The sequence below is a fragment of the Daldinia caldariorum genome, assembly GCF_022478825.1.
Source record: "Daldinia caldariorum strain CBS 122874 unplaced genomic scaffold F4812scaffold_4, whole genome shotgun sequence".
Taxonomy (NCBI): Eukaryota; Fungi; Ascomycota; class Sordariomycetes; order Xylariales; family Hypoxylaceae; genus Daldinia; species Daldinia caldariorum.
The window spans coordinates 375,908-389,630 of record NW_025953040.1 but is presented as its reverse complement, the minus strand read 5'-3'; the positions used below and the strand labels follow the sequence as shown (position 1 = coordinate 389,630).

The 13,723-nt window shown below is 48.8% G+C and overlaps 5 protein-coding genes across 5 annotated transcripts; 3 read left to right on the top strand and 2 right to left on the bottom strand.

The window, feature by feature from the left end:
• Window positions 1–466: 466 nt before the first annotated feature.
• F4812DRAFT_457110 (uncharacterized protein) lies at window positions 467–977 on the top strand (the record flags this gene model as incomplete). The annotated part of the gene is made up of 2 exons (XM_047937110.1): window positions 467–477; window positions 548–977. The coding sequence occupies 2 exons, from the start codon at window positions 467–469 to the stop codon at window positions 975–977; spliced, it is 441 nt and encodes a 146-aa protein (XP_047792023.1).
• A 2,217-nt stretch (window positions 978–3,194) lies between these two features.
• F4812DRAFT_420026 (carbohydrate esterase family 1 protein) lies at window positions 3,195–4,731 on the top strand. The gene is made up of 5 exons (XM_047933407.1): window positions 3,195–3,575; window positions 3,702–3,731; window positions 3,790–3,914; window positions 3,970–4,349; window positions 4,446–4,731. The coding sequence occupies exons 1-5, from the start codon at window positions 3,285–3,287 to the stop codon at window positions 4,562–4,564; spliced, it is 945 nt and encodes a 314-aa protein (XP_047792022.1). The 5' UTR covers window positions 3,195–3,284; the 3' UTR covers window positions 4,565–4,731.
• Window positions 4,709–6,043, bottom strand: F4812DRAFT_420025 (S-adenosyl-L-methionine-dependent methyltransferase). The gene has a single exon (XM_047933406.1). It carries the CDS (start codon window positions 5,951–5,953, stop codon window positions 4,730–4,732), a length of 1,224 nt encoding a protein of 407 aa, XP_047792021.1. The 5' UTR covers window positions 5,954–6,043; the 3' UTR covers window positions 4,709–4,729.
• A 97-nt stretch (window positions 6,044–6,140) lies between these two features.
• F4812DRAFT_420022 (leucyl-tRNA synthetase) lies at window positions 6,141–9,506 on the bottom strand. Its single transcript, XM_047933405.1, has 2 exons — window positions 8,897–9,506; window positions 6,141–8,838 (listed from the first exon to the last, which is right to left on the bottom strand). Exons 1-2 carry the CDS (start codon window positions 9,419–9,421, stop codon window positions 6,418–6,420), a joined length of 2,946 nt encoding a protein of 981 aa, XP_047792020.1. The 5' UTR covers window positions 9,422–9,506; the 3' UTR covers window positions 6,141–6,417.
• A 1,929-nt stretch (window positions 9,507–11,435) lies between these two features.
• On the top strand, window positions 11,436–13,619 carry F4812DRAFT_300597 (amino acid permease-domain-containing protein). The gene is made up of 2 exons (XM_047931218.1): window positions 11,436–12,600; window positions 12,669–13,619. The coding sequence occupies exons 1-2, from the start codon at window positions 11,590–11,592 to the stop codon at window positions 13,500–13,502; spliced, it is 1,845 nt and encodes a 614-aa protein (XP_047792019.1). The 5' UTR covers window positions 11,436–11,589; the 3' UTR covers window positions 13,503–13,619.
• The last annotated feature ends 104 nt before the right edge of the window (window positions 13,620–13,723 follow it).

Below are 13,723 nucleotides of genomic sequence, written 5' to 3'. Positions count from 1 at the left end.
ACTTGGCCAAATATCCTCTTCCTGTGCATGTTCCACATAGTAGTCTTCCACCTATCTCTCTTGGCCTGGGTAGACTACTGTTGATGGTCATCTCACCCTCTTCATCCTGAACATCGCCAGATCATCGATGAAATCGTTGCAATGGGCGATGCCTGTTAACTCTCGCGGACTGCTTTGGATTCTATTTTCCTATCTCTGGTGTCACTGCCGTAAGTGCTTTTTCGAAGTTGTCTACTGCTTTTGCTATGCATCCTATGACCTATGCTGCACTATCATCATCATCATCATCCTCTTCCTCATCATCATTCTCATCATCATCCTCACGAGCACTATCATATTTCTACCCCGTCGCTGTTTCTATCATCGTTTCCATGATCGTTCTTATCACCGTCCCCACCCCCATCACCTTCCCTTTCTACCCCGGCTTCGTACCTACCACGAGTGACTCTTACTATTATTCCACAAAATGGACTACATGTTTGCAAGTGATGATATGATATGAACTTTGGGTGTCAATACTTGGCGGGCAGACTGCTAACTCGGATAGAAGTAGGATTCGTCAGCGTCTCACCCTTCATAAAAGACACATACCTTCACCGGCGGTCCTATTTGCCACAAAGCTCTCGCCGGGACGACTTCTGGGTCAGCAAGCCGAGCGCTGGGCCGGGATCACCGTGCTTGCGCTCATATTGCAGCTCCAGGTATTCCTGTGGCGGGCCCGCGTCGTTGTCATCGCCGAAGAGATAGGCAATGTCGACGACAAGGGCTTCGGCGCCTTTCTTACGCCAGTCCCACTCCTCGCGCGGCGCACCCTATCACTATTCGCCTACTGGGCCTTCCTATCGACTTATGGCGTGTTCTTCGCAGCTGCAAACAAAGTCTATAAAATAGTTGCACTTGTGTTAGGCAGCATCCTAGGCACAATCGTTCTATTACCATTATTCGCCTTGATTCTAGTGGCAGCTTTTCTATTATAAGCCACTAGGTACTCACTCCACCTCCGAGATTGCAACTTGCCGACCGGACCGTGACCGGCGCGCAAAATATCAAATGATGTGCAGCACAAAGGCAAGATAGCCGCGTCAATCGTCGAATTATCCCGGAATCATATTACTTCCAGCTTTGGACGGCATATTCATTTGTCACTATTACTCATTTGTCACTCACTATTTGGCTCATGGCGGAAGTCTTACAGCAGCATACAACACACTACACACATCCGGCAACTCGTTTAGGGATGGGTTTGGTCCACGCTTCTGAGACATATTTCAGGAAGGAGAGCAGAAGATGATTACTTTTCCGTCTATTGGCCTCTATTTGCTACCGCAAGCTTCACCCCGGACGCGGTCTATGGCAGCGTGGAATGGCTGGGGGTTCAAGGGGCAGAATTAGCGTTTCGCTTGACAAAAGGGAAAACTCTTATTATCGCACAAAATATTGCAGGCAAAGGATGAGCAGCCATAGTTCCGAGGAGGTGCTACATGGTTGCGAGGAGATGTGGCTGCTATTTCCCCGTGAGACTGGCCTCGCGACTATTCTATTCAGCCAGCTTCCTCACCTATCTTTCCATTTAAACCTCCTCGTCTACAAAGCTACCTTTAGCGACTACGAGGTACCTATTGGTTCGCACTCAGCCTTGATAAAGATGCAAACGGGTCTTTTTCGCCACGATACCACGCGACTTCCGAGCTTGCTTATTGGCTTCTGTATCCCGACGCTTAACGGTGGCATCTATTCACGACCCATAAGATATTCGCCACACTAGGGATGGGCGAGCGGCCTGCTTAGTCTAGGGTTCCTGGAAAGGACGGCCGGCTTGGCTATCTACCTCCTACGCGCGTACCTCCAATGCGGCGCGGTGCCTGAGATTCAGCCAATTCTTGCGAATGGTGTGTGCCAGGCAACACAGATAACAATCAGTTCTCGTTCTCAAGACTTATTTTATTACACCTCTTGATACGACTGGACTTGATACGGAGATCAGCGATGATGATGGTCATGATGCTATTCTTCGGGAATATATTGAGAAGAAAAGAAATATCATTATCATTGCAAACGAAGCATTTGGCGCGCGCTACCGAGTCGTGCAGGCGGGTTTGATTACTCGAGTATATCTCATATCGGGGTGGCGCCGGATCTTTATCCCATTTTCAGCCATTTTTCAGCCAATTCCTGCGCATGGCGGTGTCGAACAACGCAGACAGCAAGCAAGCAGCAATTAGAGTTCCCACTCTCAAGACTTATTTTGTTATAATGATACGACGGGACTTTATACGGAGACCAGCGACAGCGTTATTATTCAGGGAGATATCGAAGAGGAGAATTGCTGTTGTTATTATTGCAAACGAAGCATTTGGCACGCACAAACGCGTCGTTGCGGCAGTCCTATCTCCTAGACAACCCTGTCGGTGGTGATGGTGAGGATAGTGGTGGTGATGGTGATGGTGGTAGTAGTGGTGGTGTGGTGGTACCTATTACTCAATCTTCAACCAGCCAGCCAGTTGACGAGTTCATGCGAATAGCAACGGGATGAGGAGGAGGTGTCAAGCAACGCGACTACACCCACCAAGCACAAGACATCACAATTCCCACTCCCAAGACTTATTCCGCCTGTGTCTTGGCCTTTTCCATTGTCTTTAACTGTTTATCTGCCTCACCTCACCTGACCTAACTTAAGGTACCTATTTCATGTATACTACCTCACCCAATAACAATAACCTTACATAGTACTTTACGTTCTTACTTTACGTTCTTGACGTTACATCCCCCGCGAAGCTAATATCCGCCCCTGCGCGCGCGCCCAACCAACCAGATAGATTAGTTACCTTACCTAGGTAGATTAGATGCTTGAGGGCTTATTGCACTACATCACAGACTCAAACTTGACTTGACTTGACTTGACTATTCGGGCAGGTGACGGTTTTAATTCTCGCCCGTGAAATGAAATGAAAGTGAAAACGAAACTAAAATGGTTCCCTAATGCGATGCTAAGCTTTTCAAATAACCTACCGCGTGCCGTGCCGCCCCTTGTTCGCTCGGTGTGCGATCGAGCCCACCCAAATATAGAATCCGGTACCGCCGATCGTAGGCAGCTCCTACATGCATCCAAACCCCTGGATCAGATGCGCTTAACTCATGACCTGAGATAAGAATCTTCTTCATCTTCCTTTCCATCCTCTTGCCAAACTTATTGATTTTATTTAATTCCCTTCCCCCCCCCCCCCCCCTTTTCTTCATCTCTAATTATAGGTACCTACCTAATGTAAATCCATTTTTATCGCGCGATGAAGCCCATTACTTTCGCCGGTATCCTCGCTCTGGGCACCACCCCTGCGGCTGCCGCCCCAACAGCAGCCGGGTCCGCGGGGTGCGGCAAATCGCACCTGCTCCCCGGGATAACGACATACCACGGACTCACGAGCAGCGGGAAGGGGCGGAACTACTTCATCCACTTACCGGGGAACTACAGCGAGACGACGCCGTACCCGGTCGTGGTTGGTTTCCACGGGTCGAGTAGCATCGGGTTGTTTTTCGAGGTGGATACCGGGTTGAGCTCGGATAGGTTCAGCGCAAATGTATGAAGTTTTCAATTTTTAACATTGTGATAATGATAATGATGATTATGATGAGGAGGGGGGTACCGGTGGGCGATGTAGGTAAAAAACTACTTTGGATTAGGGTATTAACAGAAAACTACTTAGAAAATCATGGTCTACCCGAACGGTCTCGGCGTAAGTCCTCCACATCCTGCTATAAAATTAATTCCTGTATTCACTTAACGCTATCTAGGGCGCCTGGACTGGCGCGAATTACTCCGAAGCCTCGGTTGAGGAAGACCTGCAATTCGTCTTGGACCTGTTGGACGATGTCAGGGGATCATATTGTGTAGATGACAGCCGAATCTACGCTACAGGGTGAAGCCTCATCAATCTATCTAGCGCTATTTGACGTGAGTGCTGACTCAAGTAGAATGTCCATCGGGGGCGGCTTCGTCAACACAATCGCGTGTAACGATATAGGAGGACAATTCGCCGCTTTTGCGCCCGCCTCAGGGTCGTACTATACGGATAACGACGCGGCGCACGGGGATTGCAAGCCAGCGCGAAGTCCATTGCCTTTACTCGAAGTCCACGGAGGTGCTGACGGTAGCGTGCACTACGACGGCGGGGACGGTGAAGGAGGTGAGGAGCCGAGTATTCCCACGTGGTTGGGATGGTGGTCGCAGCGGAATGGGTGCGATGATGGCGCGAAGAAGGTGGAGGATAGCTTTGATGGAGACGTGCACCATACCACCTGGAATTGTGGTGGTGAAGATGGTGCGCTGCAGCATTGGAAGGTCGATGATATGGGTAAGTCTAACTTAATTCTTTTCTTTTCGGAGTTTTATTTAGACATGTACCGTCTGCATGTGGATGTTTTGCTTACCTTTTTGGCTACTTCTTCAGGGCACTGCTGGGCATCAACCGAGATCAACTTCTCACAGGTAGCGGCAGGCCAGGGACCGACGCATATACAGGCGTCGCAAATTATCATGGAGTTCTTCGACAAGTTTACCAAGCCGTGAAAGAGGACGGATTTACCCCGTGTTATAGTGTCGCAGGATGGACTAAAGTTTGTGCATGAAGCTGTATGATAAGTGTTAGCTGTAAATATCGCTCTCAAGTAGGTATATATACAACACGCCCTTTATCAAAGTTTGAATGCCTACCTCTAGCTAGATATAATTTATTCAGGATGGTAAGAGCTTGGACGCGACGCTGTTAGAGTTCGGGGATGAGGGAGATTGTCGACGAATAAAAACGACTCTCCCATTCCCGCTACCCTTGATTGGTACGCTAACACCAGCGACTTCCACGCTCTCTTCCTCGCCCTCGCGAGGTTGTACATCGGGCCAGTCTCTCCAGATTTCCGTATCTGCCTGCATATACCGCTTGAATGCCATCTGCACCACGCGGATAGCTTGGGCCAGATCGCCGACCTCGAAGGCTATCACCTGCGGCCGGATGATGGCGGCATGGTCCAGGAGCTTAGCGTAGAAGACATCTTCGGGCCTCACGTCTGGATATAATTTGGCAGCCTCCGGTGAGTGAGGGACCAGAGAGTACCGGGGCTCCCAGTTGCGCACCGACGGCTCGGTATCGCGATCGAAGCCCTCTTGCGATATATACGGCGGGTTACTGACTAGTATGCCGAAGCTATTCCTTCTCCACGTCATCCCTGCGTCTTTTATATCAAGCTTTCTTCTAATTTTCTTGTGTAGGTAATTAGTGAGCCGCCCTTCGTGGGCGATAGTAAAGGGCCAATTTGCAGAGAAGGCGTCTGCCCTCATGAAGGAGACGAATTGTATAGACGTGGGTGATTGAAGCAGCTCATGCTTCCTATTATGATCGAAGTTCCGCGCGGCAAGCCTGACGGCTTTAGGGTTAATATCATACCCTCGGACCTGCATGTTTGGAAATCGCTGATTTAGCAGCGAGTAAAGCAGTAAGGCGATACAGCCGGTTCCGGTACACATATCGATGATTTTTAGCTCGGAACCTATCTCATGACCAGTTTCACTTTCCTCGACATCCAAGATGTCACGCACGACGTGGGCGAGATGGGTGGTCCAAGCCTCGGTCTCATGGCGCGGGATCAAGACGCCGGGGCGGCACCGGATCTCGAGATTGCCGAAAGGTTGGCTCCCTAGGATATATTGTAAGGGATACCCACGGCCCCTGAGGCTGCACATACGGTAAAGCTTGGTAGCTTTATAGACCTTATCGTTACTTTTTGAGGCTTTTGTTTCCCTGAAAAGCGGCGCGAGCTTGTTCGATTCCACACTCTCGCGGATCCAGCGCAGCTCGTTCTGTGCCGAGCTCATATTTTTGCACGTAGGAAGCAGGGCGGTTATGTACCGCATATCGGTATTCAAGCGCTGCGCCGCCGACGGTGATACTCGTGGTATTTTCATTATGAGAATGAGAATTAGAAGTGAGAATGAGAAGTGAGAAAGACAAGTATAGAATGTGTTTGTGTTTCTTATGGTGAATGCGAATTTCTTATAGCGAGTAAGTGCCTTATAGCGAGTGCCTCCTCTCAGGTTAGGTAAAAATTAATTGATATTGCCCCGCCTTTTAATGTAATTGAACAATTTGATTGGCTGATAACTGGTAGTACGTATATGAGTTGGTCACGTGGTCCATGAGTGAGAACTTTCATTCACTTGAACCTGTACCTAAGTTAAAGTTAGGTACCTCTATGCCTCTAAATCCTCATACAAGGTTGGAAGATAACAACCACTTTGGGCTATGTCTCGAGTTATTTTAGAGCTCCCAGACCTCTAGCAATTGTTATATACATGCATACTTCGTACATCCATCTATTTTTTTATTACACGTCTAGCCAACCTAATCAGATATCTACGCCCCCTTTTATCTACTCCTTTTTCTTCGGAATCACATAATTGACCACCGCACCCCCTCTCACAGGGAATACCTTAGTAGCTTTCCTGATGTCAAGGTCGCCAACTAGTTTAGCCTGCGCTTCGGGTGACTTGAGAATCTCTTCTGTGACCCAGTTGCGGAATTCATCTCCGCCATCTGCGATCTCTACTGGCTTCAATGGTACATCCACCACGCACCGTAGCTTACCGTTCACTTGCACGGCGCAAGAGACGTAACTTCTTCCCAGGAACTGCAGCGACCCATCTTGGACGGGCCAGCTACACTCGCCTTTAGCGAATATGCTCCGGCTGTTAGGTATAAGAATGCTCCAGCACTCCTCGGCGAATGCAGGAGTGATGGGCGCCATCATCCGGATAAGCTGCCGCGTAGCTTCGCGCTTGATCGTATCCGAAGCTAGCTTGTTTTCAACAAGTATATTCGTGAGGCCCATCAGACTCGAGACCATCGTATTTAAAGGATAGACTTTCTCTAACGCATTGGTAACAGAGGCGATGGTGTTTTGCGTCTCGCGCCACACCTCCACATCTGCTGCCCATTGCGCTGATTCCCTTTCGTTCATCTTCTTTATTTCATCCGCAGGACGGCCGAAATAAGCTTTTCCATCAAAGCCAGTATGAGACTTTGGCTCAGACTTAGTAACGGTTTGCACAAAGTCATACAGCCGGCGCAGCCAACGTGTGACACCAGAAATCTTATCCTCGTCCCAGTTCAAAATCTCTCCGACGGGCGCTTGGAAGAGGATATGAGCCCTGGTAGCATCAGACCCATATTTAGCGATAAAAGAAGTTGGGTCTACACCGTTGTGTTTGGACTTGGACATCTTCTCAAACGACACTGTTCCCGTTTTTCCTGAGGCTACTACTTTCGGTCGAGAAGGATCCGACAAATCTACTTCGTCTGGCTTCAAGAAGCGACCACTGTCAGGGTCTGTATATGTCTTTCCATGCACCATGCCTTGAGTGATGAGTCGCTTGAAAGGTTCCCCAGAGAAGTCTAACGGCGAACTAAGATGCCCATCTTCTTTACCCATTTCAGGGTATAAAATACTCATAACCGCTTTATATACAAATCTAGCGTAGAGGAGATGGAGAATAGCGTGCTCGACCCCGCCAATGTAGATGTCCACGGGGAGCTGGCTTTTCGCCGCAGCTTCGGACACAGGAGCCTCTAAATTGTTAGGGTCTACAAACCTCATGTAGTACCAGCTAGAATCCACAAATGTATCCATCGTGTCTGTATCTCGCTTGGCTGGACCGTGGCATTTTGGACACGAGGTGTTAACCCAATCAGTAGCAGACTCGAGCGGGTTGCCAGGGCGGCCACTTTCCCAGTGATGATCAACTTTAGGGAGGGTAACAGGGAGTTGATCTTCCGGAACAGGCTGCGGACCGCATGTGTTGCAATGGATGATAGGTATTGGAGTCCCCCAATATCTCTGCCTGCTAATCAACCAGTCTCTAATCTTCCACTTAGTGTTACTTTCTGCAAGGTTAGACGTGGTTTTGATCTGGGAGACGATATCCTTCGCTGCAACGCTAGAAGGCTTAGTACAGTAAGAACCGGTAATAGGAGTCAAAAATCCTGCCTCCAAGTAAGGACCGTCTTTGAGAGAGGAGATAGACCCGCTAGGCTCAGGTGAGACAGCATACTTGAGAGGCTCGTCAGGACGGTGTCTTTTCCAAAATGCGAAATCTCTTGCGTCATGCGCTGGGACTCCCATAATTGCACCTGTCTCATAGTCTCCTCTAACGTAAGGAGTAACGTATACTGGAAGAGGCTTGAGGTTTTCTTCTGGGACATCTTTGAGGGAAGAAAGTGGACTAGTTGCTTTTAGGTACGATATCTCGTAACCTTCTGTGGTATCAGGGGGAAGATCCTTTACGCGCTCGACGAACTCCCGAAGGGCCGGATCTTCTTGGGCCATCTGTTGCACCAGGAGTGAGTGTGGAGAGAGAGCGAGGAACTGAGCTGCAAATATAGTTTCTGGTCTTGTCGTATATATCCTTAACTTGCGAGACTCGATTCCTTTGTCCGCGGTATTGGCGAGAAATTCGTAATAGGCACCTTCTGTGCGTCCGAGCCAATTCTTTTGCATTGTCAAGACCCTCTCAGGCCAGGCGTCATCCTCGCCAAGCTTCTTGAGATCCCGTAGGAGCGACTCCTTGAATTGGGTTATGTGGAAGAACCACTGCTCAAGCTCGCGCTGCTCGATCTTTGCGCCTGATCTCCATGATCTCCCCTCCGAATCGACCTGCTCATTCGCAAGTACGGTCTTGTCGATAGGATCCCAGTTCACCGTTGCCTTCCGCTGACTCACTAAACCGTGCTTGTGAAGGAGAAGAAATATTTTCTGGGTGTGTTTGTAGAACTCCGGGTCACATGTTGCAAATTCCTACGTAGTGATTAACATTCGGTTTTCCTATACTTGCATGCTATGATCGAAAACGAACCCGCGACCAATCGAAAATTGCATTCATCGACTCAAGCTGCTCCTTCATACGAGCAATGTTGTCCCTCGTCCAAACGGCAGGGTCAATGCCGCGTTCAATTGCCGCATTTTCGGCAGGTAACCCAAAGGCGTCCCAACCCATTGGTAGAAGCACGTCACGGCCCTGTAAACTATAAAAGCGTGCTATCACGTCCGCTATGGTGTATACTCGAAGATGGCCGAGGTGAAGGTTGCCTGAAGGATAAGGGAACATAGAAAGTATGTACATGTGATTATTGGTGGACTGAGAGTCATGATTCTTTAGAGCAGCGACACTACCTGTTCCTCCACGAAGCTGACGACCCTCTTCGGGGAGCTCGCTGCGCTTCGAGACCCGGCGCCATTTTCGGTCTAAAGCAGGCAAGTCAAGCTGCGTTGTAGCATAGAGCCGGCGCAGAATGGGCGTTCCAGAACTTGAAGACCAGGCGCTCTTAAGCTTCAAGTACGGTCTTGACTGACCAGCGAAATTTCTTATAACGGAATGCATTGAGTAGATTTCATGGCCGCTGTCTTAAAGAAGAAAAAAAAGAAAAAAATCAGAGTCGCTGAGTAAATGAAAGTTACAATGAATTTTATGAGCTTCAAGGTTGTTATTCAATGTCAATGTTATCTTATCAAACATCGCGATGGGAAACCCCCGTTTTATTGCATAATACTGCACTTTTACTTACATCTTCCCTTTTCATGCAATATGAGGTATGTCTAAATGTCTGAGTTACAGGTTAAAGCCATGCCACGGCCATCACGATTCAAATATCTTTTACTTAAAAAGGGTTATATATCGATTACTACGTAAAGCAACTCAACTAGAGCTAGTTGTAACTAATAACAAGTGCCAAAAAGGAGAAGGCTATTACTTAAACTCGGATGCGCGAAGCTGAGCGATAGCAAGATAATCCCTCCTATCATCCAACGAGACGTCTCCGCCTTCTCTTAACGAGACGCCTCCGCCTCCTCTTGACGAGATATCTTCGCCTCCTATTAACGAAATTCCTCCGCCTTCTCTTGACGGGACGCCTCCGAAGGCTATTTCATCGGCACTGTACTCTTTTCCTCCCTGGCTTTCGGTACTCTCCAGTCCCACGTTGCTGCTAATATCTGCTTCATCGTCAGTCGAAAAGGGGTCTAAAAAGGGGTTTATAGACACAGCGCCATTCTTATTAATGCTTTCCTCATCCGAGGAATCGGAATCATTGTCAAACAAACGTTCAACGTCGTATAGAACTGATACTATATCCTGACCAGCTCCCTCTCTAATCTGCGCGAGCTTATAGTTGTCTTTGAAATCCCAGCCGGAGTAAAATCCTTCAGAGCTTAACAGCTGAGCATTGACATCGTCATTTTAATTCCACGCGTGACGAAGCTTCTCGACCCAACCCTTTGCCGTTGCGCGACCTAGAGTAACGTGTTCAAGCTGTTTCTCACTCACAGACCCGGCAACGGCATCGTTGGTCCTGGGGAAAGCAACATCCAATCGCATAAGACCGAGAAGGTCCATCATATGTTCGGAAATGAATAAGATCTTTTTCATTAACCGCCGCGGAATGGTCATCCGGTCTGGTACCCTGGCCTAAAAGAGCGCAGGCAAAGTTCCCAACCTTGGTAAGAATATCAGAGGATATAGCAGCTCCACCTGAGGAGTTACTAGAAGGAATCTGAGTCTGGTTGCGACGAGACATATTCAGGTCTTGTTACTAATACGTAGTTTCTTGATCTTATGTGGGAATACCTAACCTAATGTCTTGTCTTAAGACATTACCTATACTTATTATGAAGTGTGCATGTTAACGAGCGGATATATATATACCTAGGTATATATGGAGTATCAATGAGTCTGTAGAAATTGTTATTAATTATTTGATCATGACAATGTGCTGGTTCAACCTCAAGCGTTTAGAGGAGAGTAAACAATTTCATTTATTCCATTGAACCCTGTCCTCAAATAAGGGTTTTTGTTACGACTACTTTAATGCATACCCAGTCAGCCAGTAAAAGCCTGACTCATACACCTAACCGGTATTAAAAATTACGTAATCCCTGGGTAAGGTAACCGTCATGCGCCAAGGTACGTACTACGGTACTAAGATGGAGGTATTACAGGTATCTAGGTACCTTATTACTTGCCTTTGACCCGCACAGACCCGTAGACCGCCCTATCGATGCTCAACTCAGGGGAAAGGGGAGCCTGTGGGGAGGAAGGTCCAGTGTGGACGATCAGAAACAAACCCCATCGCAATCTCATTGTTCCCTCTTCCGTATTTGGTCTTTTTCAACCATTTTTTTCTCCTTCTACCTACTCTCTATACTATCTTGCATATACTATTTTACTGACTTAAGAAAGCCTTAGACTCTTTTAAGAATTTATCGTACGAGAAAAAAACTGTTTCGATACTAGCCTTGCATTGCTATTCACTTAATTCGAATCTTAATACATTAGATACTTTATTGTACCTACACGACTCAAAGCATTAATTATACGGATTATTCTTGGCTATTTGAGAGAGAGAGAGTCTGACATCACAAGCTCTTGAACGCCACGAATTAATTCCATAGTGTACTACGCCCATCACTTATAACCGACCATGATTCCTCTTCGAAGACAAAGGAAATAGAAAAACAACTTAATTCACTATATTCTACCCCAACTTAGCTGCGATGCCAGCTCAACATTCCTCCGCCTTCCACACCACCGCTCGGGATTCCCTCGAACTCGCCTCCCTAGCATCGTCCAGTCGCGGTCCCGATACCTACTCGGAAACAGACTCCAGAGCGTCGATATCCTCCTCGCGGAAGCTCTCGCTCGAGCAAGACGACCCGTTAGATTACAACAACCCTGCGAGCCGTTCCGCTCGTGGAAGAACGTACTCCATCACCTCCAACTTCGACTATGCCGCGAATCTCTTCCCGCTCTCCTCGTCTACCGCTCCCGGCTATGCCCCTTTAGGCGCACCGAGTTCGGCTGCCCAGCGCCACGGCGGGCTGGGCGGGCCTTCGCTAGAGAAACACAAAACGTTAACGTACTTGAACGGGCTAGGTTTAATCGTAGGGCTAGTAATTGGTTCGGGTATCTTTTCGTCCCCCAGCCAGGTCAACGTAAATGTCGGCTCGCCTGGAGCGTCGCTGGTAGTATGGGCGATATCTGGCGTCCTCGCCTGGACGGGCGCAGCCAGTTATGCAGAGTTAGGAGGCGCGATTCCTCTCAACGGAGGCGCGCAAGCTTATTTATCCAAGATTATGGGCGAATTGGCCGGCTTCCTTTTCACGTGGGTGGCGGTCCTTGTCCTCAAGCCCGGTAGCGCCGCTATCATCGCAATTATCATGGGTGAGTACCTCGTGCGCGCCGCGGTCGGGGCCGAAGCGGAAACGATAAACCCCTGGATCAACAAGAGCGTGGGCCTTGTCGGATTGTTTATTGTGACGTTTTTGAACTGCGTATCGACGAAACTGGGGACCCGCGTGAACGATGCGCTCATGTTCCTGAAATTCATCGCCCTAATTGGCGTTACTATTTGCGGCATCGTGGTCGCCCTGACCGGGTTCTCCACTTCCGGCAAGGCTAATGTGGACTGGAAGAATCACGCATGGTTTGATGGTACGAGCACAGACGCGACCCATTGGGCTGTAGCCCTATACGCCGGGCTGTGGGCTTATGATGGTTGGGACAATGTAAGCTTTTCACCTCAGAGATGAGCATATCCTTGGCAGCCCCAGTATAGCTAACTATCAGAATGTAGACGAACTATGTAGTGGGCGAGTTTCGAAACCCTTCAAGGGACCTCCCGCGTGTCATCCATACGGCGATGCCTCTTGTCATTATTTGCTATCTCCTTGCCAACTTCTCATATTTCCTCGTTTTACCTCTCGATGCTCTCAACTCCACTAACACTGTTGCCGTTCTGTTCGGCAACAAAGTATTCGGTCCCGTGGGCGCGCTTATTTTTGCTCTGATTGTCAGCGCGTCTTGTTTTGGCGCTCTTAATTCATCTACGTTTACCAGCAGCCGGCTTGTTTATGCCGCTGCCAAAGAAGGTTATGTTCCAGCTGTCATTAGCCGCGTGGGTATTGGTTCCCGCGAGCCGGGCATGACAACTATGAGGACGAGGAATTGGTTTTCGAAACGACTACACAATATGATCGGCGACGAAGAGACGGGTCTTTTCTTTACGCCGCTGTACGCATTAGCGCTGAACGGCGTGTTAACGGCTATATATGTTATCGTCGGCGAGTTCGGGGAACTCGTTACGTTTTACGGGGTGGCAGGGTATTCGTTCTATTTCCTCACCGTCCTAGGATTGATCATCCTCAGGGTGAAGGAGCCGCAGCTGGAGAGGCCGTATAAGACGTGGATCACGACCCCCATTATATTCTGCTGCGTGAGCTTGTTCCTGCTCAGCCGCGCGGTATTCGCGCAGCCCCTGAAGACGCTCATCGTCGTCACATTCGTCCTATCGGGGATTCCGATATTCTTTTGGAGGATACAGGGCCGCGACCAGGTCGCTACCAAGCGGGAGACAGGCGCCGGCAACGCGGCGCCCGGGTGGAAGTTCTGGAAACGATGGCGGAAATGAAGCTACGACTGAAAAGATTAAACCCAACTCCCCCATCCCTTAACTACCTAAAAAAGGGGAAGGGAGGGATGTTTCTTATAAAAAGATTTTCCAACAGTTGGACATAGCGAGCATTCTGAATGAAAGAGAAGAGAGCATTATGACCACTGGGGTATACGGAGTCAGGCATACGCATATGTATCTACCTAGATTCTGGGTGGTAGTGGTGGTGGCATCGGTAA

What these genes read in the sequence shown, in the direction of transcription:
- F4812DRAFT_420026 (XM_047933407.1), top strand. Translation starts at nt 3,285, where the DNA reads ATGAAGCCCATTACTTTCGCCGGTATCCTCGCTCTGGGCACCACCCCT. An exon ending in CGGATAGGTTCAGCGCAAAT is followed by an intron (nt 3,576 to 3,701) that starts GTATGAAGTTTT and finishes AAAACTACTTAG; the next exon opens with AAAATCATGGTCTACCCGAA. An exon ending in TTGGAAGGTCGATGATATGG is followed by an intron (nt 4,350 to 4,445) that starts GTAAGTCTAACT and finishes CTACTTCTTCAG; the next exon opens with GGCACTGCTGGGCATCAACC.
- F4812DRAFT_420025 (XM_047933406.1), bottom strand. Translation starts at nt 5,953, where the DNA reads ATGAAAATACCACGAGTATCACCGTCGGCGGCGCAGCGCTTGAATACC.
- F4812DRAFT_420022 (XM_047933405.1), bottom strand. Translation starts at nt 9,421, where the DNA reads ATGCATTCCGTTATAAGAAATTTCGCTGGTCAGTCAAGACCGTACTTG. An exon ending in CAATTTTCGATTGGTCGCGG is followed by an intron (nt 8,839 to 8,896) that starts GTTCGTTTTCGA and finishes ATCACTACGTAG; the next exon opens with GAATTTGCAACATGTGACCC.
- F4812DRAFT_300597 (XM_047931218.1), top strand. Translation starts at nt 11,590, where the DNA reads ATGCCAGCTCAACATTCCTCCGCCTTCCACACCACCGCTCGGGATTCC. An exon ending in CTTATGATGGTTGGGACAAT is followed by an intron (nt 12,601 to 12,668) that starts GTAAGCTTTTCA and finishes ATCAGAATGTAG; the next exon opens with ACGAACTATGTAGTGGGCGA.